Source organism: Nymphalis io, chromosome 4 (assembly GCF_905147045.1).
Source record: "Nymphalis io chromosome 4, ilAglIoxx1.1, whole genome shotgun sequence".
Lineage (NCBI taxonomy): Eukaryota > Metazoa > Arthropoda > Insecta > Lepidoptera > Nymphalidae > Nymphalis > Nymphalis io.
The window spans coordinates 2,452,176-2,476,217 of record NC_065891.1 but is presented as its reverse complement, the minus strand read 5'-3'; the positions used below and the strand labels follow the sequence as shown (position 1 = coordinate 2,476,217).

General features: G+C 35.1%; 1 protein-coding gene across 1 annotated transcript; it reads left to right on the top strand.

Moving 5' to 3' along the window:
* The first annotated feature begins 7,799 nt into the window (after positions 1–7,799).
* LOC126781646 (low-density lipoprotein receptor-related protein 6) lies at positions 7,800–22,396 on the top strand. Its single transcript, XM_050506589.1, has 23 exons — positions 7,800–8,061; positions 8,144–8,367; positions 8,567–8,757; positions 8,842–9,132; positions 9,258–9,439; positions 10,123–10,352; positions 10,780–10,950; positions 11,169–11,402; positions 12,089–12,236; positions 12,834–12,998; positions 13,523–13,667; positions 14,234–14,361; positions 14,944–15,097; positions 15,371–15,645; positions 16,068–16,301; positions 16,702–16,840; positions 17,256–17,531; positions 17,776–17,958; positions 18,035–18,209; positions 18,315–18,487; positions 18,569–18,724; positions 18,839–19,141; positions 20,145–22,396. The coding sequence occupies exons 1-23, from the start codon at positions 7,971–7,973 to the stop codon at positions 20,392–20,394; spliced, it is 4,518 nt and encodes a 1,505-aa protein (XP_050362546.1). The 5' UTR covers positions 7,800–7,970; the 3' UTR covers positions 20,395–22,396.
* Positions 22,397–24,042: the final 1,646 nt, after the last annotated feature.

The window sequence follows — 24,042 nt, the reverse complement described above, 5'->3', positions numbered from 1 at the left end:
TATTAAAAATATCATCCGTCTTCTTATATTTAATTTTCTTTTATATGCCTAATTTAGTTATGAAAATATAACTTTAGAATCAGACATATTATTGCCAGGTTAAATAATTAGATTTATATAATAAATATCATACAAACTAACAATATTTATAAAAAGTATACATATTTAAAAAATACATAGTGATTTTATCGCGCTTAACGAATCAGTTATACAATTTCCTAGCATAACTCAAGCGGGAATTTCGTTGCTAGTATTACTGCTCAAACTAACTCAGTAATTCCTTTACAAACATTAAACTTATGATAGATGTCTTCCCCGTCTCGTAATGACTCGGGATCTCTAGTCGTCTTAGGCTGTTTGTACCTAAAACACCCATTACTATTTTAATTAAATAACCACTCGCTTAAGATACAATTCCAAGCTGATGAATATAATGAAAGTAAGATAGATAGATTCTAACCTTTTTTATTTTGTTTAAATAACTTTCTCAATAGATTTTAAATAAGAACAAACGTCTTAGAGTTTTTCGTGTAGATTTGTGCATTTGTGCTTTTATTTCATCACTCGGTCGTTCACGTGGTTGGTGCTGAAGGACCTTTTGCATTTGTCAATGTCAAGTTCTAACACATGCAGAAAGGTATTTACCCAAAAAAGTAGAAGAAAATCGCCCAAAGCAATTTGGGCTCCAGATAATTTTTATTTGTTAGTCCTTTTTTTATTTATTCATAACATACAAAATAAATTAAAATTTATTGGATTTTTTTTTCAAATACTTGTAGGTAAATAAAAACAAATATTATATAAAAAAAGTAATTACAATAGCAAATATCATTCACAGTTCGATGTATGTCTAAAGTATTTTGATGTGCAAATAAAAACATTTAATATTTCGTTTAATCTTTTTTTTCTCTTTTCATTATTTTTTTTTATCTGTCTGTTAACAGTTAGTGACATACATAAAGTTATACTCTATTATATTCTAAAATATGTATTCAACAACGTAATTTAGATTGGAAATCTAATTTAAATTTTCATCATAGAATGGTCAATCTCACCCAATAAATAACCAATAGCAATTACACAAATACAAATGATAGGCGTCATTGTTAAACGATTATTACTGTGGCTCCGAATGGACTGCGATTATTTCAGTAGTTACTGGATTTAGTGAACATATTCCGCTTTAGTATACCACACTGTAATCTCGCATAAAACATTTATTAAAATAAACCCACTTATTCAAAGCGACCGCATTGACCCTAAAATATTTCATAATTATGACATGCCTTTTGAACTTGCAATATAACATTGAAAATTTAATGACGCTATGAATTTGCAATAAGCCTAAACATCGCACTGCCACGCACGACCTATATAAATTGTCAGTTAAAATTAGTCTGTGTATGTCGCTAAGCCTAGAAAGTGCTCAGTTGTTAATCTCCTATATAACTTCCTAATAATTATGTTACTCCCTCAAAGCGACTGATTTGAATAGTGTCCTTGTAAATTCCATAAAGCTTAAAAAACTATAAAGTTAAAATAATATAACTTTTCTCAACGTTTAGGCGGTTTTAATATACACGATGTAGCGATCTCTGCAAAAAAAGTACTTATATCGTCATATATTTTATATTAAGTTTATCCAATAATTACTTTTTGACAAAAAAATAAATCTATTTACCTTTTCCCTCCTTTATAACCTATAATAATATAAAAACACGTTTTCCTAAAATATCGCAAAAAACTTCGTTCCCTTACGAACTTTCAACGTAAAACTATATACTTTATGTCAATTAATATCCTAGGAGTTATGGCAAAATTAAAATTCTCGCGAAAAAAAATATTATGTCCACCACACCAACGATGCGATGGCGAAGTAGCCGGCGCAAAGATTACCTATGTTCCATTCGTATGTACCATGTACATCACATATTCTACCGCCAAACAGCAATATTTAATACTGTTGTTCCGGTTTCAAAGGCGAATGAGCCAGTGTAACTACAGACACAAGCGACAATTTAGTTCCCAAGGTTGGTTGCGCATTGGTGGTGGTGACCATTTACCAAAATTAAAAAGAAAACAAATAACGGGCCACCTTTACCAAAAGGCCAATCTCATAATGTGGGACGAATAAACGATGAGCCACCACTCACACAGAGAAGCCATAGACAGAACCTAAGAAAACATTAATAAATAAACGCATGAAAGAATACGCAGAGCGGTGCTTTATGTATTATTATTATATGCTCCTAACACTTTACTGTATGGGTGGTGTAATGGATCGATTGGCGAATGTTTATACATTTGCGGGATAAAATCCTTATTTTACGCGTACGAAACCTGGGCGGGCAGCTAGTATTAGTATAGAAATGTTAATACAGATCGCTGTATTTTACTATAAAGTCGTTCGATAATGCTACTTGTGTTGAGCTTCGTTACGTCATTTGAATGTTTCGTGAACAATAAAATGCATTTAATTCAAAGTCTTTTACTTAGAATTTGTCGGATTCACGAGCGATCTTCCGTGAAGTCGCATTGTAGCATTTCTAATTAACAGCTTAATATTAAATTCTAAAAATAGTATATAAGATCACATCAGAAATTGACGCCGAAGTCAAGCTACATATTATTTAATATGAACCTTTCAACATATTATTTAATGTGACCTAACCTTTACCTTTCAATTTATATATATATATACATACACATATTATCTATATATATATATATATATATATATATATATATATAGTTTGTAGTAGTAGTAGTGCGCCCGCAATTTCACCCGCGTATAATATTTCAGTATAAACAACATCTTTTCAATTTTTCATTTCACCCGGAAATAGATAGGGCATAAAATTTGAATCATACATGAGAAACACAACAATCCCTTAAATCTATTCCAACATACTTGATTGAATGTCTTTACCTGTGCTTTATTTATTGTGAATGCAAACGTTACTTTTAATGGAAATTGTGTCCTTTTACAACTAAAACGTAAATCTGTTTTTTTTTTAATAAGTACTTATTATCAACTAACCGACTAAGTGGTTCATTTTTCGCCTAGAGAATCGGAATTGCGATGCAAAGGGGAAATGTTGCTAGGATTCTTACCGCCATTCCACGCGGTTACGATTTATACTATTTTTAATTTTTATTTGTATTTATTTAAGAGTTTACTTCACTTGTCAAACTAACGACTTCAGTTCAACTTACATTGGAATTATCTAAATATCTGCAAGTTTCCGTTTTTTTCCTATAAACTTTCAATCATCATCATTTTACAGACTATCATTTAAAGGTAGCTAAACTTTCAGCCAATTCAACTAAACAATCATTTTATAGCAATTTTATCGAATAAATGTTCGACGTAATTGTTTAAATTGACATTACTTTGTTATTTATGAACCGATTGAAATAAAAGAAAATTTTAAAATAAAGTTAGACAAAATTGAAAACCGCATTCAAATCCGTTAAGCCGTTTCTAAGACTAGCGTGCACAAACGCACAAATAAGCAGTCAAACAGACAAAATTGTAACATTTGTGTTTTGGGTTTTATTGCGTTGATAAAGGCCCCCTGTAATAGTTTTTCTCATATATCCTCCATGTACAACAGTGATCTGTTACAGATTTATTTGTTATATATTGTATAGATATTTATTGTATAGATAATTCAGCAATATTAGTTTAACATCAACATTAGTGGTTTTTTGTGTCTCTTACAAATATCACCAATTTTTTTATTAAAAAAAGTCTAAATGACACGATAACGATACATCGTTAAATATATGTATTTATTATTATTATTGTAATATTTATATAATCTAAATTCGATTGGGTATTCAGTTTTCATAGTTTTCTTTACTATACGATTATAACTTACAAGGAAACATATTATATTGTATATAATAAGATCAGATAAATAATAAACAGACAAACAAGTCGTAGTCAACCCAGTATCTAAAAAATATAATGAGGTGTAAATTAAAATGTATGCGAGCGTTGTCATAAAATCACCCTAATGACTAATGTTAAAAAAAACTTATAAAATCAATGTCGGCAATTTTTAATTCCTTTTTCAAATCATCTATTACATACATTCTCCCGGTAACATAAAATCCCTCCCAGTATATTTGTATTTTTTGTTTTTTTTTTACATTTTTATTCTTCACGTCAAGATTTCACGGCTTGAAAAGACTGTCGATATGAGGCTGCATATAACATCTGTATAAGCTCAATGAAACTAATGTATGCAAGGTATATTGAAAAAATAAAACAATTTCGTTAGATCTTTTACAATAACACAAATTTAAATATTATCTGAACACTGCGGTCACTATTAACCCGAAACACCGGTGCGTTGTTATAAAATTTACAGCAGATGCGAGCTACATGCAAATGTCAGTTTTTGTAATCTACAGTTTTTACGAGCATTTTAAGCGATGTCTACTGGCAGCACGTGTAAATCAGAATTGTAATTCACTTGCATGAGACCTTACTGTTTATAAAATTCATACATATATATATATATATATATATATATATAAGTTTAATTCAATGACATTATTTTCAAAATGTCTCAGGCTCAAGGGACATGAAATCTAATCGTTAGTTCCTAAGAAATATTTAATATTTATTACAGGGACAATATCTATGGACGAAGATTTCCAATCACCATCAATTGGCCCATTTACCAGCCCGGCTATATATTATAAATACATATGAAATGTGTACATATAAAAAAAATATTAATGTCTGGTACTGAATTTACAAAAATAAAACTTAGTTTTACGCGATTATGTGTAGTACATTAAACTTAATTGGTAATATCTGTTTTTATGCAGACCATACAATTTCGTTAAATTCTGTGAATGCATATCAAAATATCTTAAAATTAAAGGACATTGAGGTAACTAGTATTGTTGTCCCTTTATAAATTTCCATCTGAATATTGCCATAAACACATCATACTTAGACCCCTAAGTATGATGTGTTAGTAGTGTGTTATAGGCAACTTAACACTTGTCATTATTCTACATCTTACGAGTATATACCGTACCTGAAAAGTATGGAATCAACTTAAACTACAATATGGGGCTAATGACATTGACAATTCCCCTGGTTCTACAAATGCCCATGGGCGGCAGTAATTACTTAGCATCAGTAGACCCTGCCTTTTAACCTACTCGTTTGCTCGAAAATAAAACCCGCATTGACAATTATATTACTTTTAAATTTTACTTTTTAATATCGTTAGTTACATACATACTCCCTTATTTTATTTCCAATATTTTAAAGAAATGTTTTTATATATTTTAGTCTGAATGAATGGCTTTAAATAGTAAAACAACTTTGTGCGGTCACTGGTATCCTAAATTCAAAATAACCAATTTATATATGATAATTATATATGATGTCTGAATTGGACTTTCAAAGCAATACTTGAGAAAACAATAAAATAAATTTTATAATACCACAGGGAGATATCAAAATGTGCCTGTCTCCGTTTTATCTTTTATTCTAGGAATATACTGCGTCGAAATATATAATACTGCTACACAATCTATATTTATTATATTAACAAAACTTATAGTTTGTTATCTCGAATTCCATTATTAATTACCGATATTAATTTTATATAAATCTATCCAAGATACAGCGTAACACTATCAAGTTCCAGAGTGCTATTGAGAACTTCTTGTTCAGAAAACTTAAGCCTATGAATTTGAATCCAGGACCTCGAGCCTCTTAAGCTTGCCACTAGGTCAACGAGGTGCTTAAAACAGTACATATGTATATATATCCATACAAAAACTTTTGGTCATATATACATCCATCCATTTTAATGCTTAGACGAGTTTTTTTGCCAACAGAACGATAGCATCAGGTAAATACTGTAATTGGCTACTATTTTGAATTTAGACCACCAGTGACCGCACAAAGCTGTTTTACTATTTAAAGCCATTCATTCAGGCTAAATTTCAAAAGACGCATGGATCTGTATTTTTAAAAAAATATATAAAAACATTTGTTTAAAGATTTGAAAATAAAATGAAGGAGTATTCATATATATATATACGCATTAGGTGTTACCTGTGATCCGCTAAAACCAACTCGCAGTCTCAGTTTTCAAGCGACCGAAGTAACTATGCCAGGAATAGTGAAATAAGCTTACTAAATTATACAAGTTTTCACTCGACTAAAATTGCACGAGATAGCATATAGGTAACTTTGCAAAAATATGTCGAATATGAACTGAAAATTTGACAAAACTGTGCATAAGATGAGCGCCGCAATTACTCACATAGGTCAAAAGAAGCATCGTTAGGATGTTTTGAACGGACATATGGCAAAGTTTCCTAAGCTTAAGCTTAGTTTCAATCTTCATTACTACACATTTAAGACAAAGGGACATTTATAACTATAGATCAAAAGAAGAAAGCAAGGACTGTTTAATCTGCAGAAAAGGTCTTGGTGTCAGTTTTCTTGGAATGTACCTACGTAAAGTTTTCATCAAATTATTTGTATAAAGGAAAAAATAATCAACGGTACGAAATCTCGTCTTGAAGACGACATACCCTTGTCTCACTTCTCTGCGCTCTTGAATCTCTACCATCTTTTTAACTTTAGATTTGAACAGTAACTTTGGCAGCGTTATACAGACATCCCAACAACTCAATATGATATGCAGTCAAGCCATTTCAATTACTTAATATCGGTGTTTATCTTAATAATATATACCTACATAACATTTATAAATATTGTACAGATAAGATGATAAGGGATGATATATCCTTTTAAAAGTATACTGATATAAATCAGTTTTAAAGATAAACGTCTATTATTAATAATATTCTTCGATGGTTTTCTCAAAAGTCAACTCGCAATATCAAACAGCTTGTTGTTGTTGGTTTTGCTTCACGTGTTGTTAATTGTTACAAAATTTTATTACAGCGTCAATATTTTATCTGTCCTGAAGACACTTTATACATCTTTCTTTCTTCGAGTGCCACTCCGACTAGCGAAAGTTGGCAGTCAGCTTTGAATACTCCTTCTGGTTCTTCGCGAGGCGAAAGAGTTCGGCAGCACTCGCAATTCCCGTCCATTCTCGGATGTTGCATACATACAAATATACTATAAATTACTTTATACATACAAATATAATATTATTATTGTCAACTATGCACAGCTTTGATATTCATTTCATAATAAAAACATAAGAAAAAAGTACCAAATGTACAATATATATATATTTTTTTTTTTTTTATTTTTTTTTTTTTTATCACACACGGCCATCTGATCCCAAATTAAGCTTGTACAAAGCTTGTGCTATGGAAACCAGACAACTGATATACTACATATACTACTTTTCTATTGTAAATACATACTTATATAGATAATTATACCCAGACTCAGGACAAACAGACATGTTCATGCACACAAATGTCTGTCCTGGGTGGGAATCGAACCCACAACCATCGGCGTGAAAGGCAAGTATACTACCAACCACGCCAACCGGCTCGTCAATATATTACCATAAACTTCGTAGGTTAGTGACATAGATGGCGCTTTGGTAACAGTAGAAATAATTTAATGGTTTTTTCGACTTTCACTATATTAAATAAATATATGATATGCCATAATTACCTCTGATACAAAATGAAAGATTTAAATTTTATTTATTTATTATATTTTATTTTGACATAATAAATAGAAAACTTGTTTTGATTTATTTTTACTCTGTAGCGTCATTTCAACAAATGCATATTTATTATCTATTACTAACTACTTTGTTGATCTTAAAGTAGATTCCAAACTCGTTAGTTCTTAGAATATCAGTTATTATAATAGCAAAAAGATATCAACTAATTTACGATGTGCTAAATTCCTAACAGTGCCTTAAAATTATAGTGCAATATTATCAATAACTCATGAAGTGTTATAAAATCGGACGTATTTTGTTTTCATTATGACGAAGCGCCGAAGAATAGTTCAAGCTGACAAAATAATACAAAATGTTATGAATGTATTTTGTTTATTAATGTTTTTACAATTAAAAGGTAAGATTTTATACTTATAATTACAATTTCATTCATGATGGTTGACGAAATAAGTCACTAACTTTATTTGTTTATTTACCAGGTTATTACTCGAGCGTAAGTAATCCAGTGTTATTATATACGACAGCTTCTGATATTCGAGTAACGAATACTTCAAAATTAGGTAAAATTAATGCAATAATTAAAGGCTTAGAACAAGGCTCTGCTGTCGATTTTTTATACAGGAAGAATTTAGTATGCTGGTCTGATCAGACCGCGGAATTGATACAATGTATGGAATACAACAACACGCATACTGGAGAAAAAGTGAGTATATTATAGTTTGTATACGAAATGAATGTCAATGTTCTATTAAAAGTTGAAACAATGTATAATATAGTTAATGTTTTTAAATTAAAGTGTATTTTAAAATTTGTTTCCTTATTTTATTTTAATTTGGTAATAAATAATGAGAAATATTTTCGAGGCTTGTTATTTTTGGTATATACATAAATAACTTTTACAGATAAAGCTAGTATCAAAAGGCTTAATCACTCCAACGGGCATAGCAATCGACTGGTACACAGAGAAAATATATTGGACAGATGGTGAAACTAATAGAATAGAAGTGATAAGTATAGATCAAAAGTATAGAAAAGTTTTGTTCTGGACTGATGTTGACCTTGCTAGAGCCATTGTAGTAGTACCTAAGGAAGGGTAAATAGTGTTCATATGATTTAAAATATATAATATAAAAGAACTTCTATGATTATTTTCAAGTCATATCATTTTGAATTACAGATTGATGTTTTGGACTGATTGTGGTGAAATCCCAAAAATCGAAAGAGCCGGTATGAATGGGGACTCGGCAACGCGCAAAGTTATTGTAAAAGATGATATTTTCTGGCCGAATGGAATAACGGTCGACTATAATAACAATCTCATATACTGGGTCGATTCCAAGTTACAGTTTTTTGATGTTATGGACTTCAATGGCAATAATAGAAAAAAAGTTGTTAGGGAGGGTTTGAAATATCCATATGCTTTAACATTTTTTAATGATAGGTTATTTTGGATTGATTGGAAAACTTTGTAAGTTGGGCTTATTTTTGGTATAGTTATAAACAAAATAAAAAATATTTTACTTAACAATTATTTGACATATTACACAGCACTACATTTTTGGCTAAAATTTTCATATTCAATTATGTTTTCAGGGATATATACACAATGGATGTTACAACAAATGGTGCTATTAAGGAACTAATCAAGTCAGATTCAGTCCCAGTTGATATTAAGGTATTTGACAACAGCAGGCAACTGATGCCCACCGGAGATTATCCTTGTAAAACCAATGAGGATTGTTCACATTTGTGCCTTTTAGCACCCAATCCACCTGGTAAGCCAAATCGAAACAAAATAAATACCTAGAAATATTAATGTAATCAAATTAGCTACTGAATTCTTGAAACATAAATTACTAAATAATATATATAATTCAACACTTTATTAGAAGTACCAGAAATAATAATAATATCCTAGGACATTATTCACACACGGCCATCTGATCCCAAATTAAGCAGAGCTTGTACTATGTAAACCAGACCACTGATATACTACATATACTACTTTTCTTTTGTAAATACATACTTATATAGATAATTACACCTAGACTCAGGATAAACAGACATGTTCATGCACACAAATGTCTGCCCTGGGTGGGAATCGAACCCATAACCTTCAGTGTGAAAGACAGATATCTATCTACCACGCCAACTGGCTCGTCAATAAGTTAAAGTTAAAAGGGAAAAAGTATAAACAGCATGGTTATCACTAGAAGAGATTTCTTCCAGCACACATTATATTGAGTAACAAATCTCTCATATTTAGCCATATTTACAGATAATTATCATTTGCTCAAATTATCTGGCCTTTGATTTTATTTTAAATAAATGGGAATCTTGTCTGGCCTTTTGATTAATGTAAATATACATTACAGATTTTTGAAATACGACATCTGATTTGTTTTAGTAAAAGATTTTAATTTTAGAAATAGATTATAATATTGTTTTTGTCTTTTAGGATATGTGTGTGCTTGTCCAACCGGCGTAAAGCTAAAGGAGGGTAGTAATACAACCTGTTATGATGGCCCACAGTCATTTCTGCTAGTAGCTCAAAGATCTGTCATTTCAAGGATATCGCTTGACACACCAGACTTCACACCCTTTACATTACCTCTGAAGGATTTGAAGAGAGCTCTCACTATTGACTTTGATCCCAAAACTGAATATATATACTGGGCAGATAGTTTGGTAAGCTGCTTAATTGATTTAGATATTTTAAGACACTTTTTTAAGCTTAAATGGACCAATGGATAGATTAATCTCGAGCAAAATTGATCAACTCGTATTCATACAAAGATCACCTTCATGTTCTTTATTATTGTGTATAATTGGTGTCATATTCAGTGGTGTAGGAAAACTTTGAGAGGAATATGTGTATCTTCCTCAGGTTGAATTCTGAGTGTATGCCTGTAGGTTGCGAGCTTAATAGCATTATATTACATTGATTCCATTTCTTTATCGTATTGCAAATTGGAATCAATTTCAAATTTAGACAAAACTTGCTGTTTCTTTCACCGATCCCACCCAGGCCAAGATATATTGGTAGTTAGGCCAGATATAGTTGTAGTTTATCAATAAGGAATAAGCTTAATGCTTCTCTATTATACGCGTGCAGTCCAAGACAATATCGCGCGCGCGCCTGGACGGCAGCGAGCAGAGCGTGGTGGTGCACAGCGGCGGCGTGCCCGAGAGCATCGCCATCGACGTGCTGGCGCGCAACCTGTACTGGACCGACCCCGTCGCCGACACCATCAGCGTCGCGCGCCTCGACGGCAGCGCCACCAAGGTAACGGCTCGACCCCGGCAGGAAAAGTAACATTGTGCCAACACCAATATAATAAGTAAAATATTCAGAGAATGTACATTTAGACGTATTATATAAACTTCATTTGTTTACAATACAGATTAATAAAATAATTCTTATCAAAAGTTTACAGAGAGTCGATTCTTCACGAATTAGTGTAAACAATAACTCACACTAACCGCTAAGGTCACTGTCATCAGGTCATAATCCACGACGAGCTATACAACCCGCGTGCCATTGCACTGCACCCGACTGCCGGCTGGATGTTCTGGTCCGATTGGAACGAGAAGAAGCCCAAGATCGAACGAGCCAACTTGGATGGAACTAACAGAATTTTGCTGATCTCGGAGAAACTCACCTGGCCTAATGGAATTGCTTTAGATACTGTGAACAATAAATTATATTGGGGTGATGGAAGAACCCACAAAATAGAGGTAATCTATTCAATATCACTGTTCAAAATTTTTGCATTATGTTATTACCATAAAAATGTAAACCAAATTATTGAGAAGAAATATATATTTTTAATAAATTAATTTTGCCGGTTCTCATGAAATATGAGGTATTTCTTCCTGAATTTTTCTGAAGTTATAATAAATGTATGTCAATAAAAATCAATGATTTCTTCTTTCTGGATTATAATTATTATAAAACTAGTGACTTTAAAGTCAAAATCTTTATTTAATATAGAAATGGTCTATACTGACTTTAAAATCAGTAGCTTTGTAACAATCATTAAACAAATATAAAAGTAAAACTAAGATCATAATGAGAAGTTTATTATATACATAAAACTTGTTCAGACATTTTTATAAAATACAAAATTCAAATAAAAAGAAGAATACACATTACAAATTTAAAGCAAAAACACGCCGTCTAAAAGTTTTTCCTGTGGCATTGTACCCAAGACGCTGACACTATTGCCTCTGCACCGTTAGCCTTTGGGCTAAATAAGCGCCAGCTCTTGGGTCACCAGAAGTGTGAAATTAAGATAATTTTTTTCTTGTTTAAATTAATTTAAAGTTTAAATGATGTCATTTAAACCGAATGTCATGATTTTAAAAAATATAAATAGTAAATATTCTTTTATTATCTTTTAAATAATTAATATAATTTTCAGGTATGCAATATGGACGGATCGAACCGGCGGGAATTACTATGTAGTTATAGTGATATTTTACACATTTTTGGGTTGACGCTACTCGGCGAACATCTATATTGGACAGACATGCAAAGAAGGACGTTAGATATGATAAACAAAGATACAGGTATGTTGTTTTTTTTATAGTATAGGTTGGCGGATGAGCATATGGGCCACCTGATGGTAAGTGGTCACCAACGCCCATAGACATTGGCATTGTAAGAAATGTTAACTATCGCTTACATCGCCAATGCGCCACCAACCTTGGGAACTAAGATGTTATGTCCCTTGTGTCTGTAATTACACTGGCTCACTCACCCTTCAAACCGGAACATAACAATAACAAGTACTGCTGTTTTGCGATAGAATATCTGATGAGTGGGTGGTACCTACCCAGACGGGCTTGCACAAAGCCCTACCACCAGTAATTTTTTTTAAATGTTTGTGGTTTATTACAAGATTAATACCGACAAATTATGCTTTTTTTATTTTCCATTGCAAAATGTAATGATAAATAAATAATGATGAAAAATGATATATATAGATTGGCGATAACTCAATAAAAGTTAAAAAGGGGATTGACATTTTGGAAAACTTCAAGATTTTTTTTTATCATTATTGCTTAAAGATGTAATAATATAATATCAATGTATATATTACAGTCTTGTACTTGAGTTTACAAAATTAATTACTTAACTACATCAAAAAACCTTTCAATTTTCAGGTTTAGAAAGACAACCTGTTGTGGAACAAATGGCTAATATGATGGGTGTCAAGGCGTTTCGTTTGGGAGAACCACTCGGACATAATCCGTGTGTAGACAATAATGGAGGATGCTCGTATCTCTGCTTTAACAGACCTAATGACTATGTTTGTAGCTGTCCACTTGGTAAGTTACCGTACTTAAGGTACCTTTTTTTATTGTGGATTTCCAACAACTGTATAATCTGCGCGCAATCAAAATAAGATACGACCTTTTTCGACTAAAATACGCGTGGCCCGCCCGGTAGCGGTGGCGTCAGCATGCTCGCGTCGATACTTGTTTTTAGTTATGGATGATTGGATTAGAATAACAATAGATATTTTTCATACATACCATAAGTATGGTGGACAACATTGTCCTGTTTAAAATATTTTTCCTGTTAATATAGTTGATATCTTATAAAGCTTAAGTCTCACAGCCTTGGTTATTGATTTATTTTTTCAAGCGCCGCCGACTAAATGCCTGAATAGAGAAAATTGCCAGTATTACACTCTCGTGCTTAGTATGTAGATGTAGCAACAATAGAGAGTGTAAATGACTCGCTTAGATTAACCACTGTGACCACAGATATTTATAAAACATACTACAATCCCTACTAATATTATATATTTCTTTCCTATATTGTACTTTATTAAAATTAAAATCCAAAGGTTTGGAGCTCGCTAGCGATCGAAAAACATGCATCGAGCCAGAAGCATTTCTCATATACAGCAGAAAAAACGTAATCGGTCTGATCAGTATAGAAAATGAGAACAACGACGCTGTGCTTCCGATACGAGAATTAAAAGAAGTCAGGTGAGTTCGTTATGATAGTGTACTATTGAAAAGCGAATCTTGAGACACCGCCCTGGTGCCAAGATCACACGTGCCTGATCCTGGCATGAGTTGTTCTAAGTAAATATACATATTGTGCTGCAGAATTTTGCTTAAAATTGTTTAAGAGGAATATATAAATGTTAATTGCAGAAGCTCACATGGGCCACGATTGCTCGATCAATCGTATTGGCCAATTAGCTCGGTTTAAGAGCCGAAATGAGTCAGTAGTTAGAATTACTGAATCTTAAATGAAATTTGTGGCTTAAAACCCAGGCAAGCACCACTGAATTTTCATGTGCCTAATATGTGTTTATAATTCATCTCGTACTCATCAGCAGCGAGGAAACTGCATGTGACAGATAAAGATCGGCCATGAGAAATCCACCCACCGGTATTGAAGCAGTGTGGTGGAATAAGCTCTAAACTTCTCCTCCGCAGAGATCTTAGTCCAGCAATGGGATATTTATAAACTTTTGTTTATTGACTAATTTGCAAAAAATATTTATGTGATATTTATTTGATAAAAATTACATTTATATTTCTAGTGCCTTAGCTGTTCACGTATCAGGCTCAAAGATATATTGGTCCGACAGCAAAACCAAAACAATAAATCGATGCTCTGTAAATGGTTCGGATACAGAGAAAATACTTGAATGGACGGGTCTAGTGGAAGGTAAGAAAATCAAACTATCAATCAAACTATATAGGGATAGTATATATATATATATATAAATAATATTTTATTATATATAACATATATATATAATATTCTTTCTATATATATATATATATATTTTCTTTCTTCTTCCAAAGTTCCAATAACAATTTTCACGTCCATTATATAAACCATACATTATTCATGACCCCGACCAATGATATCATGTCATTTCAAGTTCAAAGTTGTTTATTTGTCTCTACTCCATCATTCGAATAAATTATAATCTACCCATGATCACTGAAAAGAGTATGTAAAAAAAAGCTTCTGATTACAAAATTTAATATATCATACTACACATATAATTTTGTCTCGTTACATTCACTCAGTCATGATGGGTGTTGCTACAACCCTATTTGGGGATCCCAAATAATGTGGGATGAAATCACAATCAAAATATTTAAAATACAATGATCATTTTAAAAACTTAAAAAATTAGGCACAATAAAGGAATTAGCATTTTTTTTTTCAATATATTTTATTATATATATCATATATGAAAACGTTTGGGTTAATCTCATATATATATTCTCTAATTAGGCTTAGCAATTGATTGGTCCGGTCAGAACATTTATTGGACCGATACAGCAACTCAGCGGATCGAAGTGGCGAGGTTAGACGGATCGAGCAGGCGGACTCTCATCTGGCAAGGTCTCAAAAAACCTAAAAGCATCGTGCTCGACCCTCGCAAGGGGTAAGTCCTAATATTCTGATTTACAATTTCAAATTATTTCTCTCTGTAAAAGCATTTATGATGGCGTTAATCGAATTCGGCACTTTTCTGAATCGCGCTGCCTAGATTCGCCACCGAGTACATATAATGTGAAAGTGATTATGTTAAAATGATCAAATAAATTATAGCCGCGTGAACATAAACACTCGCCCAGCCCCAGCCCGGCCGCGGGACGGGTACGGCCCCACGTACGCATTAATCCCCCGATCCCCTCTCACGGTGCCCCGTGCGCAGCTTCATGTACTGGTCGGAGCTGGGCTCGCGGAGCATCAAGCGCGCGGCCATGGACGGCTCGTCGGGCGGCGTGCTGCTGGAGGCGGCGGGGCGCGCGCACGCGCTGGCGCTGGACGCGGAGGCGCGCGCGCTGTACTGGGCCGCGCTCGACCCGCCCGCGCTCGAGCGCGCCGCCCTCGACGGCAGCGCGCGCCGCCTGCTGGCCGCCGACATCCCCATGCCCTACGCGCTGGCGCTGTACGGCGACCGCCTCTTCTGGGGGGACTGGAACACGGGTCAGTACGCTCTCCGTTTGAAACTGGACACGGGCGGAAGAATTGTTTAGATTTTATAATTAATAAGACCACTTTCAGAGTGATGGTGAAGTGGTCTTGCGTAAAATTCCAAAGGGCGGTCCGAACAGTGGCAAACTTTATATTGAGTCGATAAGAGTACGTTTCCTTTTTATTTTGGTGTGGACGCTATCCGTAAATTGCATCACAGAAAAATATTCCTCTGCCAACTTATGGGATATTAAGGATATGAGTTAACAATGGTAACGCTATATACCTATAATACAAAAAATCCCCTAGAGGTCTTTGGTGGGTAAAACCCCGCACATAAACACCCAGGGTTAGCTTTAAAAAGGGCTGGCTATATTCTACTATACCAAACGTACAAGTTTGAGGTGGTCTCTCAAAATAAAACTATGTTTCAGGATTAATAGAGGTCGCGCAAAAATCGAACGGCACGAACAGGAAGACGATTCATACACGACTGGACTACATATCGGACCTGAAGGTGTACCACCGCGGCCGCGACTCGCTGCCCAACCAGTGCGGAGTGGACAACGGGGGCTGCACCCACCTGTGCCTGCCGCTGCCCAACAACGACTACCGCTGCGCCTGCCCCACGCACTACCGCCTCAACCGCGACAACCTCACTTGTTCGGGTTCGGCTCATTTTACAATATGAACCATATTGATACTACTTGGCTAATTTGATATTCGAATACTTATGATATTTATTATAGTGTTCTACGATTCTTTATGTACGTCGATGTCGATATGGATCAACAAATGCATTCATTGAAGTATTATAGAAATTCACATCATCAGAACAATGAAACAAAGTGGCTTTTTTAAGTTTGACCTTGAGTAAACCAGATGGTTTCTGGCCATGAATGAAATAATTGTTTAATTATTTCATTCATTCAATTAATTCATTAGTTCAATCAATCAATAGTTCAATATATATATCCTTAATTGGTTAGTACACTTAAACGCGATTTACTCTTTAATGTAAAATATTATTCGTTATGTGTTTTAAAATTTTAATTGTTTTATTTTCAGAACCTGAAGAGTTTTTGTTGTTTGCACAAAAAAACGCCGTAGGTCGGATTGTAGTCGCGAACGGAGAGTGCAACGACGCGTTCATACCATTAACCAGTCTTAAAAGTGTGCGTGCCATAGAGTATGACCCTGTCGATAGGTAAAATATAACAAATAATAAAATAAATTAATTTCCGTCAATATCTTTTTTATAAAGTTATACTTAATATTAAGAAATCAGACTGACTAATGAACAACCTAAGATGACACTTCAACCCATAGATTAATGTCGTACAATAAAAAAAAAATCTATACGAAAAAGTCCCAAATATTTTATAAAATGGCTAAGGCCAAAGTTATAAATTAAAAAAATATATATTTTAATTGTTATTATTATGAATATTATTTATATTTATGTGTTATATTATATATTGTAAACATTATGTCTGTAACTGTATATACTATACTGTCCTCGACATACTGTATATACTGTCCTCGAGCCAAAGATCTCCTAGACGAGATAACTATTTACGAATTTTTTGACATTTATCTTTGTATGTTTAATTTCTCAATAGATATCTGTATTGGATGGACGACGAATCGCATTCAATCCGACGAGTACCAATCTCGTATTCGACCACATCCGCCATCACAGACTCCACGACAGTCGTCACAGGTCTGTCTAGACCGTTTCACATGGTCCTAGACGTGCTGGGGCGAGCCCTGTACTGGACGTGCCTGGACACGGACTCGATCAATGCAACCTCTATCGACAACAACTCGTCAGTCGGCGTCATATTAAGGGGCGAGAAAATGATGCCACGACACTTGGCATTCCATCAGACTAAGAGGTTAGTAGACATTAGTTTGAGCTCGCGCTTAATTTCTATGTCTATTTATTAATAGAACCAGAGGTAGGGTAAGGTCTAATCATCATCGTCTTCGTGACGAGACCGATATGCATGATCATTCGATATATCGTCTCCATCAACGTCGAAATCCTCATATTTAACTTGAATGTATACTTTTAAAATCACGTTTATTTATCCCGAACACACTCCGACACCGCGTATAAGCGTTCCGATTGCGACCCAGGGTGCTGATCTGGAGTGACGCGGGCTCGGGCGCCATCATGCGCGCCAACGTGGACGGCACCGCCCGCAGCGAGCTTGCGCGCGTGGCCAACGTTACCGCGCTGGCCGTGGACCAGGCCTCCGCCACCGTGTACTGGGCCGTGGCGCGACAGATACACGCCATCGACCTCGACTCCATCGGCAGGTGAGCCCGGATCCCTTCGCCGTAGGGTTGTTGCTCTCGTCGGCACGTTCGTCTAATACGTTTCTTTTGTCGACAGCAAACGAGTGGTGTGGCAGGGCGGCTGGGTGGGCGCGCTGGCAGCGTACGGCGGCTCGCTCTACCTCTGCGGGAGCGAGCGCGCGCCCATGCGGCTACCGCTCCACCGGCGAGACGCGCCGGCCGCGCCGCTGCCACACCTCGCGCGCCTCGTGGCCGCCGTGCCCGTGCACAGGGTGAGTGGACGTACTTCGACGAGACGCACGTGGACAAGAGAGACCGACGGGTCTCTCGGCCGCAGTCCATCCGTGTGACCCCCCGCTGACCCGCCTCGGCCGCAGGTGGCGCGCGAGCACCCGTGCTTCGGGGGGCGCGCGTGCGGCGGCGCGCCGGGCTCGTGCGGCGCGGGCGGCGCGTGCGGCTGCGGGCTGAACTGCGCCGCGCGCCGCGCCTGTGCGCCCGACCACTTCCTGTGCGACACGCCCGACGCGCACTGCATCCCGCTCGAGTGGAAGTGAGCCTATACTCTTATTTAGCTATTCTAACTCACTACTTGTAACCGTTCCGTTGAACTGAATGTTTGTGGATGTGACAGATGTGACGGACAACGCGACTGCCCCGACGGGTCGGACGAGGCTCGCTGCGACGCCTGCGCCGGGCTGCGCTGCGCGGACGGCTCGTGCGCCGCCGCCCTCGGGGCCTGTGCCACCGGCGCCTACTGCGCGCATAAACCGCTCCCCGACGCGTTCAGGTACAAAAGAAGAGAAGAGCAACGAACGAGTCTGTCGACCACGTTCAAACCATTTACGCCCTCCGCCCCCCGCAGGTCGTCGCTTAGTTTTAATTTTGAGATATTCTCATTTAGATGCGACGAGCGCCTGTGCCTGGCGCCGCGCCTGCTGTGCGACGGGCGCGCGCACTGCGAGGACGGCGCGGACGAGGCGGGCGCGGCGTGCGGCTACGTGCACAAGGAGCAGGCGGGGCGCGGCGGCGGCTCGCACGCGCTGCTGGCGTGCGGCGCGGCGGCGGCGGCGGGCGCGGCGCTGGCGGGCGCGTGGGCGGCGCTGCGCCGCGTGCGCCGCGCGCGCCGCCGCCCGCCGCCGCCGCGCGCCTTCGCGCTCGTCAAGCCCGCGCCGCCGCGCGCGCGCTCCGACCGCACGTCCGACGAGTGAGTACCGCTACGAGATATTTCATATTAAAGAAAAAAATAAACCTGTCCAATCTCTTTTCAAGATACTTTTTTACACAGTTTGATATGAATTATTGATGATATGAAATATCGTTTTAAAATTGACAGAAATTGTTAAGTAAATCCATAATCCAATTAAATATTTATTGAAAATTCAATTCAAATTTCGCATATTCTTATACGTATTTTAAGTAAAACTATATTTTTACATTTATATATTTGAGATGGAATAGATGGTTGGGAAGTGTTAATGCATCCACCTTGTAGTCCTGGCCTTAACCCTCAGACTTTCTCCTGTTTTGATCTCTTCAAAATTCTTTACCTAGTGTTAGGTTAACATCGAGAGAGGACTATCAAAATGACTTGTCTCAGTTTTTTTAATCAGAAGACCCAAAATTTCCACGGCAATGGAATTATGTGACTACTAAAATGGCATATAATCTATTTAAATAAACTATGATATAAAATATGAAAAAACTATTTTTCCCGAACGCTTTTCAACAGCATCCCAAAAAAACTTACTACTTACTTACAAAATTTTACAATAGTAGAGTTCAAAAATCATGTTGGAACCGATTATACTAAAGGTTTTTATAAAATTAACGACTTTAAAGATTATGTGCTATATAAATATAATAATAAACCTAAGTAAGCAATGGCTTACTTAGGTTTGCTTTGTACAAATACATCATATTTATTGCACACCGTGCGAATAAAACGATCGCCCCCAAGCCATGCTATAATCATAAGCACTAAAATAAAATTATTTATTAGAAAACCCACCGACTTTCTTTCGCCAGTTCTTCTGAGGTGTTTCTTTCCAAACTAGTGGTAGATTTTTGACACTCAATAGGAATGCTTTTATGTAAAATAAAGATTATATAATGAAATTATCTTGTAATTTTAAAATAAAACCTATTTAATCTGTTGACTCATATCAATACGTGTGTCGCCACAGTGTTAACTCCGTCTCCGCCCGCAGACTGAGCGCGACGGGCTCCGGCTCGTGCTCGGGCTCGGCATCGGACAGCCTGTGCGGCCGCTACCCGCGCCCCACCGCCAACCCCCCGCCGAGCCCCGCCACGGCGGGCGGGCGCCGGCGCGCCTACCGCCACTACCGCGCCTGCAACCGGCCGCCGCCGCCCACGCCCGCCTCCACCGACGCCAACGAGTCGGAGCCCGAGCCCGCCGCGCGCGCGCCGCCGCCCTCCCCCGCGCCGCTGCTCTACTGACCGCCACCCGTACGCCTGCTTGAGACACTTCAATGCTCGATGGTTTTTTTTATGGTACTGGGAGGCGGAGGGGCAAATGGGCCACCTGATGTAAGAAATATTAACCATTCCTTGCATCGCTATTGCGTCTCTAATCATTGGAACGACGTTGTTACGTCTCTTGCCTATATGTGGGTGGTACCTACCCAGACGGGTTTGCACAAAGCCCTACCACCGAGTTTTGCTAGATAGATAAATGCGCTTAACAAAATAATCCCTTTGTCGGCTCCTACAAAACCCAGGGCTCGACCCTTGGGTTAGGGTTATAGGATTCTATTCTACTTTGTCAGAACCACATATCGTAGCTAAGAAAAACTATATTCTTTGATTATTAACGACCATTATAATAAGATTTGTTGCCGGTTGTAGAATGTGAAGATATAGTCGAGAGGTGCTTCTAATCGAGTCAACTTATGTGACATTCTAAATTTCTTCGAAAACATACTTTGTTTTGATGGTTCGAGTTTGTAGGTCAATAGATCGATCGCCGAGTCAAATAAATAGTTAAATAAATTATATTTAGAAGTCCATATATTGTGTATTCTAATACATCTGTACAAAAGTCTTGTTTTGAGGAAGTTCAGGGGGCGGATGCAATTATCAAATGATAATAAAAGTGATTGATGGTATGCAGATGTCATTTGAAATTGCTCCGATTACAAGATACGCCCTATGAATTGAACATACGCCCATTCTGTATAAATAAATATGTTTTCTGTAGGTATTAAAATGAAAATAATCATGAAAACAGTTTTTATTGTTACACCTGGGTTTCAAACTATGTATAACTATCGAATTGCAAGATAAGTTGCAACCATCTACTTGTATTTTAAGAAACTTATTAAAATAGAAAAATTTACTAATAAACAAGTTTAATGACAACTTCTGAAATTTGGAACATATGTTTATTTTATAAAGTAAGTATCCGCTAAGAAAAGATTTTTGGAAATTTCAAATTTAAGAGAGAAATTGGGGCGTAACTTTATATAGGAGTAGCTATATTAATTTTACTCGTACGAAGTTGAGATGGGCGAGCTATTATAACAATACTTACCATCGAAAAAAAATTATGTGTGAAATAAATACTAACATTTTTTTTTACGAAATTATTAAATTCACATAATTATATATATATTCGTAAGTTAACTAACTTGAAAGCCTATTAACATATAAAATAGAATATTGTAAATATATGAAAATGAATATCGAATCACATTGATAAACTAAAATGTTTTGTTATAATATAAAAGTACAAATTATGTATGGTTATAACAATTTGAACAGAAAAGAGCTAAACTAAATAACTATCAATAAAGATACTGTGTTATATATTCTAGGAACTCGGTCATGAAATGTTTACAATCATCAAAATATAAAATGCCTGTATGTTATTAATATAATTTGTGTTTGTAATTCATCTCGTGCTTGACGGTGAAGGAAAACATCGTGGGAACACCTGCATGTGTCTAATTTCATTGAAATTCTGCCACATGTGTATTCTACCAACCCACGTTAGAGCATTTTGGCGGAATAAGCTCCAAACCTTCTCCTCAATAGGTAGAGGAGACCTTAGCCCAGCAGTGGGACATTAATAGGCGTTACTGTTTATATGTTATTATTATTATTGATATGTAACATATCATTTTTTTTGTCATTTCTATGGTGTTTTTTAGTCAACTTTAGAGGTTGTTCTCACAGAACTGCTCTACAGTTACTGCATCCAAAAAATTACAAATACACTCATTTTCAATATGTAAATCTACTCAACAGTCATATTCATATTAATGTTTTATCTTAGAATATGGCCTTATACATTAAAGATTAACTTAAAAAATAATCATAATTATATCAGATTCGATAAATATTTATAATAAAACAAGTTGTTTTGTTATTTTTTTTTATATAATAATACACCATTAATGTATGTCTTAGTTGATTTTAAAACTGTTCAAAGCATCAGATTTAATTTGTAATATTTAGAAGTTTGTTTTTTTATTGTAAATACATAGGTATATATAATATCAGTACAACAATTGCATGCAGAATAAGTTTGTGTTTTTAACATATATAAATATATATATATATATATATATATATATATATATATATATATATATATATATATTATAAAATTATTATTTAGTATTGTTTGTTTACCATAGTCAGGTAAAATTTTCAAGTATTGAATAGATTTAGAAATGTTGGTGCATATTAAATACACCAATATTGTGAAAATAATTTCTTGTGTCAATATTCAATGTTATCTTTGGATTTGGTGCTATATCAATGTTCGTGCCTCAAATTTAGATAGAAAAAGTAACTAAATCTTGTAAATAGTTTTATATATAAATTGTAAATAAAATATGTATTATGCACTTAGTTAGTTTGTAAAATAATATCTGATCGTTATATTATAAACACTTAAATCAAAAATTATATTATGTATATATTTAAAAACCAGATATACTTTGCTTTCGAAAAATTCTGACGCATTTTATTATATATATTTTTAATAATTTTCATGACACTAGAATCGCATTATATATAAATAGAAACGATATACAATGTTTTTGTAATTATTCTTAGTATATTTTTAAAATAAATTGTGTTAAGCAGTTTAAGTTTATTTTATACTGGATTTTAAAATATACAACACGTTTCAAAGGCAACAAACAAAATATAGATTCAACAATATACAATGTAGTTTAACAGTATTTATTATTATTAAATATAGAATATAGAATCACCAATTCACAAATGTTTCTTATTGTCACAACTGTGTACAAATATTTGTATGCTACTAACATTAAGCCATTCTTACATATATTAGCCGGTGTTTTATGTTTACCTAATTATAAATGTTTAGTTTGGAATTATATATATATATATACTCAATTATATATTTATTAAAAATTAAGTAATGTCAAGTGTTATTAATTTTTTCATAACAAATTTATTTAACTGTGATTAGAGCCTTAAAGTTAAAGTGAATTTGCAGTTTTATCACTTAATACATACCAGTGGAATATGCATTTTAAGTTGTTAATAAGCCGGCTTTTATTTCTGATTATAATATTTTATTCCAAGATAGAAATTACATCCTATATCCATTTGTGAAAAATAGACTTTACTGGTTTAAACAAATATGTTAAGAATATACATCAACAAAATTACTTATAAAATATTGATAACCTTTCAAAACGCTTGCTTGTGTATATTAAATATTATTCGTTATAATTGAGAACCAGTTTATTTTTGTGAAATTTTTATTCCATTATTAAATTATTTCTGTAAAAATGAAAGCTACCATTACTGCATTTATTTGTAAAAAGCAACTATAAATTATATTATTGCCTAGTGTGTATAAGTTTTTATACCACTGGAAAACTTAATTATTATTACTATACTAAAGATGACTGAGTTTGACATTTTGGTAATAAACTTTGTACCTGTTAAATGTGTTTTATTTTACCTTATATAAGACCTTAGGCTTTGTAAGATTTTTTAAAAGGATGAAACACTGTATTTTTGGTTATATGCAAAAATAACTTTTTTTTTCACCTCTTCTATCTGTTCAGAAAGACCCTTAGGTTTAAGAAGAATCGATAA